At 43.0% G+C, this 13,017-nt stretch overlaps 1 protein-coding gene across 8 annotated transcripts in view; it reads right to left on the bottom strand.

Annotated features, from left to right (window-relative positions):
* ALPK1 (alpha kinase 1) overlaps window positions 1-13,017 on the bottom strand; it is a 327,568-nt gene that overhangs the window by 24,319 nt on the left and 290,232 nt on the right. For all 8 annotated transcript variants that reach the window (XR_015053265.1, XM_085864007.1, XM_085864001.1 and 5 more), the window contains 2 exons: window positions 2,569-2,664; window positions 804-908 (listed from right to left, as the gene is read on the bottom strand). Coding sequence is in view for 7 of the 8 variants with exons in the window: in XM_085864007.1 (XP_085720133.1) it covers window positions 804-908; window positions 2,569-2,664 (201 nt within the window). In the remaining variant the exon portion in view is untranslated. The remainder of the gene's footprint in view (window positions 1-803; window positions 909-2,568; window positions 2,665-13,017) is intronic.

The following is a 13,017-nucleotide window of genomic DNA, read 5'->3' as shown; positions in this document are numbered from 1 at the left end:
GATGATAGGAACTGGCCTTGCCACTTTGCCTCATCGTTTATAATCATCAGGTCCGTGACCTCTGTACTGTTAGGAACGAGAGATTACCTTCAACTAAAACTGCTTGGAGTCACATGACACATCGATTTATCAATGGCAAATTACAAAGTGATGGTGATCTGAAACATTGCCTAACTTTTGAGGAAAGGTCTTTGCTCCAATTTGCAGAGTATTTGCTCAATAAAATCGTACTCCAACTTCATACCGATAAGAACATTATAGTTTAAGCTGATGTCCATATCAGTATGTTCTTGTGGGGGTGACTGGGCAGAAACGTTCTCCTTTTGCACCCTATTGAACTTCCCAACCCCCGAATGCTTAACCCCACCCCAAACCAAACTAACACCCATCACACCAAGACGACTCAGCCCATGTTTGCATGCAAACAAGCACATGACATCCTCATTTATAATCAGCCTAACAAACAAGGAAGATTTTTTTTTTTTTTAATCAACAAGTCCGTCAAGCAGACACGCGTGATGACTTCTTAGAAAGTGGACAATGTCCACATCGATCAATTTCTATCATTTATTACATTGTCAGATATTTTAAATATACAAAACTGAGTTAGATGTGCTGTATACAAATTTCCCAAGGTAAATGGGAATTGTTAGGGAGTCGAGGAACTTCAAGGTTGCTTAAATTTACAAGGTTAATGGAAGAAAAGTACCAAGAAACCATGGAAAGAGATTCTGTGAAGGACTTACTGTACAACTTTTAAGAAGATAATTTATTTCCATTAGAAACACAGAAACACAACGTACCATTGAAAGAAGAACCAGAGGTGCAGAATACTGTACATGTAGAGCTGCCATCCTGGCAGCTGTGGCTGCTGCCCGCAAACGATGGCCACCCGTCCTTATGAATACCTGCTCGAGATGCCAGAGGCAGTGGAGATGGATATGGAAATAAAGGAGAGAGAAATAAGGCAGAAATAAAGATTACAAGTATGAAAAGCAGGTAACATGAGTGGTTGGACTATATGGAAGGCTGGTGGTGGGTACAGGTGAGGTAAATGGCATACCTGTCGTTTTACTTTCACAAAATGAGTAAAGCTGCATTGTTAGCTCTCTATTTATGCTCTCTAATCATAATAACTTTCATTGACGTTTTGTTGTTGAAAACACTCTTGGACAAGCATCAGCAAAATTAACCAAATAAGAACATGCATTACAACTACTAATGTACAATAAATAGGAATATTAATAGTAGCAACAATAATAATAATAATACTTCAGGGATCTACATCGGAAGCCATGTTCAAAGCATAAAGACGTTTACTTTTTCCAAGCTTGCTGTGACACCTTTTAACACAAGTTAATGCATGCAGATGACACAGTCGGCTTAACACTATCACATTAGCGCAGTGCACTCCAGGATGCAATACTTGCCTGAGAAGTATCAGGCCAACTGGGAATTGGATCTAAAATCAAACCTGGACTAGATTGATCTAGGCGTCACCGCTTTCCTGCCATCAATCATAATAACAATAAAAATTTGTAACAGCATCACCAATAAATATTTAAAGTATCAACCTTAACATAAAGGAAAATTATATTTTGACCCGCTTAAGGTGATCGGATTCCAGTTTTGACAGAGTGAATGGTAGGCAGAGCGACATGTCACGCAGGTGGTCGGTTCTGATGGGGGGCTGTGCAGGGTCAGGGCTGAGAGTCCAACCCTAGGGCCCTCGGGTCAAGAGGCAAACGTTCTTCGTCCGTGCTGCACTGCCAGCCATTTTAATCAGTTCTTATACCTAAACCGCTGGACAAATTGCTTTGAGACAGCTGCTATTGAATACGCCGTGCTTAAAATCCCATCAGAAAGCATTCAAGTTCTTTATAAGGGGAACAGAGGTAGGGTGAGGCAGGAAATGCAAAGCGATAAAGAAACTTCCCCATTACAAGTTTTCAATGAAAAATCAGCTTGTCTAAAAACAAGCAAATAATAGGTCTCCAACTTGGTTTAATCTTGTGAAGCATGTCAGCACAATAAGTTTTTCATTTGGCCGTCTTATTAGCAGAAACGCTTTTGAACTACTGTACTGGAGAAGTTGAGCAACAAACTTTTGGTTCATACATAAAAGCAAATACCCAGTGCCAGCATTCCTGTGAAAGGGAGGGACATTGGCACGGAATTACACATAAGATAGCACCTTGGAGTTGAATCTACATTCACAGCCACTCAACTCATGACAAGAGTTGTTGAAAAATAATAATTACGTGGGATTCCTGGGTCAAGAATAATTTTAGGCTCACCTTTTTGTAAGATAGACTTCCATTACTTGGATAGTTTCCCGCAAAAGACAATGGCAAAGACAAACAGAGAAGAACTGGTGAAAAAAGGCTGTGTGTGTGTGGGGGGGAGGGGGTGAGGGGGGGCGGTTGGAGATTGTGATGGGAGTGGGAATGGGGGGGTGGGGGGATTGAGAGGCTTGAAAATAGACAAGGCCCCTGGCCTCCAATGGCCCATGGGTCAAGTTTGGAGAGAGTGGAGTTGCAGTCCGTCTGGCCTGCCAGATGGCCGTACCGGGATGTATGAAGACCCACTCAACATGCTACTGAAGTTTTCATCACTCATCGAAGACAGAATCTCTGCCAGGTAACCCAATGAACTAGCAATGCCCTGGAAAAAAAAAACAATTCCACAAGTTAATTTGGAAAACAATATAGGAATTAATTTCGGCCATTTTGAGTCTGCATACAGTAAGCTGAATGACAGTTTAATATATCCAGTGATTATGTCATTTGAATCCATACAAAACTTCAGGAGGCCAGAATTTGGCAGGTTATTTCAATTAAAGGCTGAGAAAACAAATGTTAACCACCACGGAAAATAATGTGCAACCGACGTTTTGAGAGTTAACCCTCCTCTTTTACTCTGATGAAGGCCTACTGCTGGAAACATCAACCGTACCCTGTTTCCCACAGTAGTATATATACTCTTATTGGCTTTTAGTTGACAAAATCCTTTGCTTATCTTGTCTGATGACACAGACTGACACTAGCCCTCACGGCGTACTCATTCAGAAATATGGTAAACTTGTGTGCTCAAAAACATCGCTTTTATTGTAAGTCGCGCACTCACGTGCATGCACACACACACTCAAAGATCGAACAGATAACCAGTGAAGGCAAAATGTGCAGAGGATGTTATATTGATTGCGTTTGGGTCACGGAGGACCGAGGAGGGAGAGTTTCATGGAGGGACCACCAGCATATTTAACAGCTTCTCTTCCTGGAGGCTATATGCTCTGCCTTTCTGCCTGGGTTAAAAAGGACGGTGTCATCTTGCGGACAGCTGCCCATTACACTTTGTGACCCTTTTCAAAGAAACCAAATCGATATGTCCCGGCTGATTGCACAGGATGCATCTCGTACCCACACAAAAAGGAAGCTGGTTTGCCTAGCTTGGGAGATATAGGGTGTTCTCCCATCAAATATTCGCTGCTTGTAAAAAAAATAAACAAACCAGCAATGCCCCATGTTGGAAATATGGAAATAACGAAATAGTGAAAAAAAAAGAAAGAAAACAGGGCATTAATTTTTTTTAATTCGATTTTGCATTCTTTTCTCTGTCATGACTATGCACAACTCTGAAGCTGGAATTCCAGGTTTGAACCAACAGTGAATTGTTAATATCTGTTGTGAAATTTCAATCTGGTAATGTGAATAATTGTTGCTCACAAACTCAAATTGTCTCTTTCTATCCCCATAAGTCCGCACCCTCCCCCCACTCGAATGATGAACCACCATATTCCCAGCTATTTGAATTAGTCTTTCAACAGATGAACCTCTTTGGACAAAATGAAATAACAGTGTTAATCCAACCATCCATGGGGACCACACTCTGTGCTGAGCGTTGGTGCTGCCTAAGCAGTCTCCTTGGTTATTGGGCACAATCCTGGACGGGTCGCCATTCCGACGCAGGATACCAGCAAGCTAGCTGGCACTCATTTTGCCGACCTCGGAAGGATGACAGGCAGAGTCAACCCCACCTGGTATTAATTCAACAGCCAAGTGGGATTTGAAATCAGGATCCGGGGATCCCAAGCCCACCATCCTAACCATTAAGCCAACACCAGGCATACAGTGTTAATGACAATAATAATTACGTAAAACTAAAGTAAATGAATAGCTCTCCCCAATAACAATATGAAAACAATACTGTCCATTAAGTGAGGAACCCCTGTGGGTTGATAAAGGGCAGGATTTCGATTTATCACTTAAATTGTACATCTTTTGCTCTGATTGGGAGTGGGGGACAAAGGCTTTCTACTTACTCAACACAAGCAATTTGGTGGTGGTTGTTCTTGATTTCATGTTAGATAATCACACACCAGTTCTACCAAAAAATTGTCATGGGCAACCCTCTCAATGTATCATTTTCTGAGTCTAAACTTCCCACCATCAACACATATTATTCATCCGTCTGATCTCCACCATTTTAAATGTTTTGTTTCTTTTACAGGCGAAAATGTTTGATCTTTGGATCTGGTTCTATGTATGGTATTTGCATCAAGACGCTTGCTTTCTGATGCAGTGGACTCATATGAAATCTCATATTCAGTGTTGATCTTTGCATTATCTTCTAATGTCCTGGTCCTGGTCCTGCATATAAAAGCTCCTTTGAAATGGGAGAATGAGACATTTCTACTTTAACAGCCTCTCATCATCGACAATACGAAAAGATCATTGGCCACCCATGACATGGGTCGCAATGTTGCTTAATGAGGGAAACAAACGACTACTTCACATCACCAAGATGATAAAGCCGGTAAAGGCCCGGTCACACCTTGACGTTTTAGCCAGCGATGGCAACGTATTAAAATGTATGTAAAACGCTGGCTTACGTTGAACTTTTGATGTTTTTTTTAAAGATTCGGACGTATTCATAGCGACTTGGTCTGATGTATAACGCATTGGTAACGGAAACAGAGCGTTTCGTTGTGTTATAGATAACTTATACCAACGAATGCTGAACCTGTTGTCGGCCTACACAACTGATGCCCAACGATAGTCTAACTTAGGCATAGCGCGTTGCACGCATCGCCGACGATGTCGTGACGTAGCCTATTAAAAGGCTGACGCAAAACGATTCGAATCATAACTGCCGTAGAAATGGAAGTGTCAACATCGCGGTCACACCTTGGCGATCTTGCCAGCGTATGCCGACCTAAGAAAAATGTGTCTAAAACGTTGTGGCACGTCAAATACGGTATGAGTAAGTTTGGTATACGTGAGTAGAACGCTAAAGTACGCTATCATACGTCGTAGTAAGTAGAGTACGTCAAGAAATTTTAAACATGTTCAAAATTTTACGACGTACTCGGCGTATGACACACGTTCCGCATGCGATGGGGATAAGTTTTACACACGATATGTGGACGCTTACACACGTCCACAAAGGCTACTTATAAGCTACTCATAAGTCGAAACACGTCGCGGTAATGTCTTTTTTACGCGAAACTTATTTCTAACTTATGTTTGACGTGCTTTGAACCAATTCTTTACGTAGTCCCAACACACATCGACGTATGTAGACGTATTCCAATGACGTCTTCCGGTCGACAAAAAAAAAAAAAAATGAACGTGTTTCTAACTTACAACTGCCATATAAAGACGTGTTCCCAGCGGTTTTGGGAATTGGTATATAAAAATGGTGTTCATAAAAGGGGAACCCAACAGTGTTTTCGAGTCCTTTTTGAGTCAATGTCCATGCCAGCAGTAACAGTATCAGTATCAGTATTAGTATTAGTAGTAGTTTGTTCAACGTTGTACTTTTCGGTTGTCCTCAAATTTTTTCATGCTTGAAATTTCACGACGTATGCCGGCGTATGACTCACACGTTCCGCTACGCTGGCCACAAGTTGTATGCACGGTCTGCGATCGTTGACAGATGTCAACACATGCTACTTGTAAGTTAATCATAAGTTGAGACACGCCGAGGTAATGTTTAGTGTACCCGAAACTTATTTCTAACCTATGATTAACGTGTTGTTGGCACGTTACGCGATCGTTGCCACACATCGACAGACGTTACTTTTAAGTTACTCATAGGCTGAAAGACGTCGGTATAATGGATCGTCCTTGCGTCAGCGTCCACAGCCACGGCCAGGCCACTTATTTGGAGCATTCTTCAAACTTTTCTTCGGCATGACGAGGATGTTCACACTTCGATGTCTAGCTTGGCTATGATTCCAATTGTCCATCAGCAGTGTCTATTTAAGATAGTCGAGTTTGAGCGTTTTAACACGTTCAGAAGAAACGCTTCAAATTTCAAAACCCCAGCGTCAAAAAACAAAGGCGAGTGACAGCAATTTAAATCGTTCATTGTAAACAATGGAAATAGCTGAGTGGTACCGTTTAAAAGTCGTTGAGTGTAAAAAAAATCCAATTGTTGAGCGCAAGCGTCTACTTTCAATAGTGGAGATGCAGCCATTTAAATCGTTGAGTGGCAGCCTATGAACCTACCCGTGGACACGCGGACGCAAGGATGATCCATCATAACCCACACCCTCCCCCTCACACTCACCTACTACTGCGAACATGAACAAACTACTGCTAATACTAATACTAATACTAATACTGATACTGATACTGCTGACATGGACATCGACTCAAAAAGGACTCGAAAACACTGTTGGGTTCCCCTTTTATGAACACCATTTTTATATACCAATTCCCAAAACCGCTGGGAACACGTCTTTATATGGCAGTTGTAAGCTAGAAACATGTTCATTTTTTTTTTTTGTCGACCGGAAGACGTCATTGGAATACGCCTACATACGTCGATGTGTGTTGGGACTACGTACAGAATTGGTTCAAAGCACGTCAAACATAAGTTAGAAATAAGTTTCGCATAAAAAAGACATTACCGCGACGTGTTTCGACTTATGAGTAGCTTATAAGTAGCCTTTGTGGACGTGTGTAAGCGTCCACATATCGTGTGTAAAACTTATCCCCATCGCATGCGGAACGTGTGTCATACGCCGAGTACGTCGTAAAATTTTGAACATGTTTAAAATTTCTTTACGTACTCTACTTACTACGACGTATGATAGCGTATTTAGCGTTATACTCACGTATACCAAACTTACTCATACCGTATTTGACGTGCCCCCAACGTTTTAGACACATTTTTCTTAGGTCGGCATACGCTGACAAGATCGCCAAGGTGTGACCGCGATGTTGACACTTCCATTTCTACGGCAGTTATGATTCGAATCGTTGTGCGTCAGCCTTTTAATAGGCTACGTCACGACATCGTCGGCGATGCGTGCAACGCGCTATGCCTAAGTTAGACTATCGTTGGGCATAGGTTGTGTAGGCCGACAACAGGTTCAGCATTCGTTGGTATAAGTTATCTATAACATAACGAAACGTTCTGTGTCCATTACTAATATGTTATGCATATGACCAACTCGTTATGAATACGTCCGAATCTTAAAAAAAAACATCAAAAGTTCAACGTCAGCCAGCGTTTTACATACATTTTAATACGTTGCCATCGTTGGCTAAAACGTCAAGGTGTGACCGGGCCTTAAGACAAGGTCTGATTGCACATTCATGGAAATGATACGAATCGTCATGATGCAGGTGGCCCCCAACATGAAAAAGCTGAATGTCGACTGAGATGGCTTGGCCATGAGATGATTGGATGTGGGATCTCATATTTGTGGGACAAAGACCACAAGGATGATATCCTTTGTATGGAAACTTGACGTTTTGAGAAAAACTTGCTTTGAGACACTGGATAGGAACATGAACAAGGTTGGTGTTAGTTTGGAGGATGCACTTGACAGGACCAATAAAGATAAAGAAGAAGACGAGGAAGAGATTTTTTTTTAAAGGAGTAATAATAACTAATGCATAAAACAACAGTTCCACATTATGTTACAGTGAACATATTTGCAAGAAAATATGAACAGCAATCTACCAATTGGATCTCATTTTGTTCACATCTCCTTGCAAATGTGTGCAATTAAATACAAGTGTGGAAATACCAGAATATTAATGATGCATTTTGGTGATCTTAATGGTTAGGGTGGCGGGCATGGGATCTTAGGGTCCTGAGTTCAAATCCTGCTTAGCCGTTGAATCAATACCAGGTGGGGTTGACTCAGCCTGTCATCCTTCCGAGGTCAGCAAAATGAGTACCAGCTTGTTGGGATGATCGAGCCATTTGAGTATCCTGCGTCGGAGTGGCGACCCGTTCAGGATTGTGCCCCAATAGCCCAGGAGATCGCTTCGGCAACACCGACGCTCTGAACAGAGTATGGTCCCAATGGATGGATGGATGGATTTTTGGTGATGGTGATTTAATAAAAAGACAAAAAAGTGATCCCCTCCCTTCATCTGTAAGTTTGCTTTTTCAAGAGTCATTTTCTTATTTCAGGTATGAATGAGACACATGGAAGAGCAGAACAGCAGAGGGAAAAGGCTCAACAAACGATGTGTGGCAAAAAGGGAAACAACTGGATAAGAACACACACATAAACTACAGCACGCAAGGAGAGGAGTCGCAGGTTAAAGATGGGAAATGGTCACAGTGAGTATCGAAAAGCTCAGATAAGTTAGTGGGCAGGACACTTAAAAGCCCAGAGAGGAGCAAGAGACAACAGACTTGAGCAGATGGTTCTAATGTGAGGATTAAAACAAAGATAACTCTGGTACGATACTCAAAGCTAGCTAGATTCAGTGCTGCCTAGGCAGCCGTATGGCAAGAATGACATTTTCTGGTTTGCCTTTACCCTCCTAGCTAGTAGTAGTCAGTGCAGACATTTGTAATTTGTTCAGGAATTCACATCGAGAAGGACACCGTGGGATCTTTAACGTCCAATAACCAATGCTGGCAGAAGGGACATCCAGCTTAACCTCCATCCGAGGGATGGCACACACATTGTTGTCTCTTGTCATGAGAAACTCCATGACAATACAAGTCATGAGAAACACCAGGATGATGCCTTATAACTGACCTGAGATTCAAACCAAGGCTTGACAGCTCAGAGACAAGGGTGTTTCTATACTTCTAGGCTATCCTTCCAGTCTTGTATGGATTAAGAGGGGGTGAATAACTTGAGAAGCAACACCACAAGAGACAGTAAAAAAAAAAACTGAAGGACTATCGACCTGCCTGCATTGAGCAAGAAGTGGATGCTGAGACAACGTCCTGTCATGAGATGCTAATGACAGAGAATTATAGATTCCATGGCCTGGAAGGGAAGTGGGGTTGGGGGAGCATTGTGAGAAGCAATAGTCCATCTACCTTCAGATTAAGTTTTTATGCATCCATAGCCGAAAGCATGTGTTCGGGTTGTCCGTCTGGATGGACGTCCGTCTGTGCGTGCGTAGCAGATTTTCGTTACGGCAACAACTTGTGAACCACTGAAGGCATTTTGAGCAAACTTGGTACAAGTACATACGATGATGCAAGGATGAACTGTTTCGACTTTAGGGTCGAAGGTCGAAGATGATATGACATTTGGCAGAGGCATATCCATTGACACATTCACATCACATTGTTTTTTCAAGTGGTACAATGCACCACATTTTGAAAGATTATTGCATTAGAGACTGCTGCACTGATAAACCAAACTTCACAAGCTTGTTGCAAGTCATGAGATACATGAACAGGATGGCCTAGGCCAAAGTATGCACACTGGCATCTAACTGCCTGTGTTCGAATCCTGACCCAGTGTTTCACAGGCAGGGTGATTGATCAATGTGTGTGCCATCCCTCGGATGGACGTTAAACGGGTGTCTCGTCTGCCATTATTCGTTGGTGGATGTTAAATATCCCACAGTGTCCTTCGTGAAGAGTCGGTGAACTATCGACAGCACAAAGGCCAAATTCAAAATTCCTGCCCTAACCAGCAGAGGGCATTGGATCAGAAACACAGCCACACCCTCAGCCAATGGTGCTAGTCCCCACAGGCTTTTGCTGCATACGGCAAAGAAGAAGTCATGAGATGGAGTACATATTGTTGGTCTGTGGCCATCTTGGATATATGGATTCTTTAAAAAAAAAAAGTTCTCCAAAACCACTGAACCGATCAATCTGCAACTTCACAAATATCATTGGTGGACCAGGGCGATTCAATTTTGTGAAGGAGAGATTATCTCTACAAAATGAAATGTTTGGCATGGGCTAATCAATCTCTCCTTCAGCATTTTTTTTTTTTGTATACCTTAGTCGAGGCTCGTATGAGAGCTAACACACAACTCACAGCAAGGAGGCATGAGACAAGAGGGGCGGGAGTGGAAGGGACAAAACAGTGGGGAACAGACACATTAGGTGAACTGTGGAAGGGAGAGGGATGGGGATGGGACGGGGAACATGGCGAAGAGAAGATGGACATTACAGGGACTTTCAGGAAGGAAAGCAGGGGAATTGAAGGAAGTGGGCTTGGGTGGATTATCGGGGGTAGAAAAGATGGAGGATTTGGATGGGGGAAGATAAGAGGTGGTGGTGAACAGCTGTTTTGAAAGCCTGGAGGGAAGAATGGGAAAGAATAGAGTGAGGAAGTTTATTCCAAAGGCGGGAAAAAAGAGGAATGAAAGAGTGAAGATGAGCAGTGATTCGTGATTTTGGTAGTTTTACCAGAAGGGGGTTGTTGGCGGACCTTGAGCGCCCTGTGGAAATGTGGTGGGGACAAATCGCAGAGAGAGCAGGATGGGGCAAGGCTGGAGAGGAGTCGGTAGAAGACAGAAAGACCACCGACCAACCTGCGGTGATTGAGTGAGAGGCCCAAAGACTCAGCTTCATTGCGGGAGATGCCGATGATCTTAAATGCCCTGGTTTTGACAGCATGAAGCCGAGAAAGGTGGGAGGCAGGAGCACCAGCCCAGAGGAGAGAGCAGTACTCCATCAGGCTATGGACAAAAGCTTTGTAAGTAGTCAGGAGCTCAGGAGGGCCGAGGAAGGACTTTGCACGACGGAGGATTCCCAGTCGGCGACTGGCTTTTGAGGCGAGGTTGGAAATGTGACTTTCCCAGGAAAGGTCATGGCAGATAGTGAGACCCATAAGCTTGAAAGAAAAGACTTCTTCCAGAGGATTGTTGAGAAAGTGGATGGGGGGGTTTTCTAAACGGTCCTTTCGAAGAGACATAGTGAGAGTGTGAGATTTGTCTGGATTGAAAGAAATGTTCCACGTGTTGGACCAGTTTGTGATTTTATCCAGATCTGCAGTGAGCGAAGAAGCTGCTGCTTGCCGGTCTGAGGGATGACAGATGGTACGGCAGAGGGTGGAGTCGTCGGCAAAGAGATATAGAGGATTTTCCAGAGAATCCGAGAGATCATTAATGAAAACCAGAAAAAGAACAGGGCCCAGAACGCTACCTTGAGGAACTTCAGCCTGAACAGGAAGAGGGGATGAAAGAACTCCATTTAGGGCCACACGTTGACTGCGACAGGAGAGGAAGTCTGTGAGCCATGAGTGGAGATGGCCTTGTATACCATGGGAAGAGAGTTTGGTGAGTAGTGCAGGGTGCCAGACTGTGTCAAAAGCACGTGATATGTCCAGAGATACGGCTCGGATTTCCTGTCTGGCATTGAGGACCTCCATCCATTGATGGGAGAGCAGAAGCAGCATATCCAGGGTAGAGTGACCTGGTGTGAAACCAAATTGATGATTGGAAATCAAGCCATTGGAGAAGAGGAAAGATTTGATGTCTGAAGCGATGATGGATTCCATAACCTTGCTGATGATTGGGAGAAGGCTGATTGGTCTGTAGTTACAGGGATCTGTTTTTGCACCTTTTTTATGCAGGGCAGTGATGTAAGCAGATTTCCAAGAAGATGGCAGATGACCTTGGGCAAATAAGAGGGTGAATAGAACAGAGAGAGGGTGAGCAAGAGCAGAAGAGCAGGCTTTGAGGACACGTGGGCTGATGCCGTCTGGACCGGTTGCAGAATCTGACTTGAGGTTTGAAAGCAAGCTCTCCACCTTGTCAGGAGAAAAGGATACAGAGTCCAGGGACAGAGGAAGATGAAGCATTATAAGATCGTTTTTGTTGTTAATATTAATGTATAAGATAGTTCAACAGACTGGGTCATGGAAGTGTAGAAAAAAAATCGAGGAAGAAGACGAGGAGGAAGTTAAGAGGAAGAAGAAGAAGCAGAATCGGGAGAAGGTGAGCGTGTTGTTGTTGTTGTTGTTGTTGTTGTTGTTATTGGGTAGATATATTTTTTATTTTTTATTTTTTGAGATAAGAAAGAGATTAGTTGGGAGAATGGGGGATGTTTGGAAAGTGGGGAGGATAGAAATTGAAGGTAATGGGGAGAAAAAACAAAAAAAACAAAAAAAAAAAACGATCGAACACCGAGTGGAACCGGTAGGCCTCAAGCCTAGGCCTAGGCCTCAAACACCAGGTAAGAACGTCGACAAAAATACTCACAAAATAGCACGATTTTTGAAACAAAACCGAACTAGGAACACACAGTAACATGTAGGTGAGAAAATTAAACAGTTAAAACGGGACAAATAACAACCGGAAACTTAACTTTGAGAACGTCAGCAGGGAGCCCCGAAGGAGACTTCTCGCCGCTCCAAAACCGGAACCGGAACAGTGGATATAAATACAGTTGCCTCACAAGGACCTTCAATGCAGGAGGTGGTCATTAGGCCCATCAAAGTCTGTACTAGGATTGCCAACCTATCGTTGTTTGTCTGTGCTGCATCCTTTTAAATGCTGAATGTCAAGCAAGGAAACAGCACGCACCATTTCTAAAGTCTTTGGTATGACGCGGCCAGGATTCAAATTGCCGACCTCCCAGATTAAGAGCGGTTGCGCTAACCATGACAACACCGAGTTTGGTTACTGGTATTTTGTTGATGTTGGTGGATTTTGAAGGAGAAAACTATTGTTTACAGACTATATTGATTATGATCTGAACACTTGTGACCAGATTCCATGCAAGCAGATGAATATTCTTGATGTTGTATATTATGAATATCATGCACATGGGGCAAATTCC

The sequence above is a fragment of the Eptatretus burgeri genome, chromosome 18 (assembly GCF_056783735.1).
Source record: "Eptatretus burgeri isolate ZD-2024b chromosome 18, Ebu_testis_v1, whole genome shotgun sequence".
NCBI classification, from domain to species: Eukaryota; Metazoa; Chordata; class Myxini; order Myxiniformes; family Myxinidae; genus Eptatretus; species Eptatretus burgeri.
The sequence above is the reverse complement of the archived record's forward strand: the minus strand, read 5'-3'. Positions and strand labels throughout refer to the sequence as shown.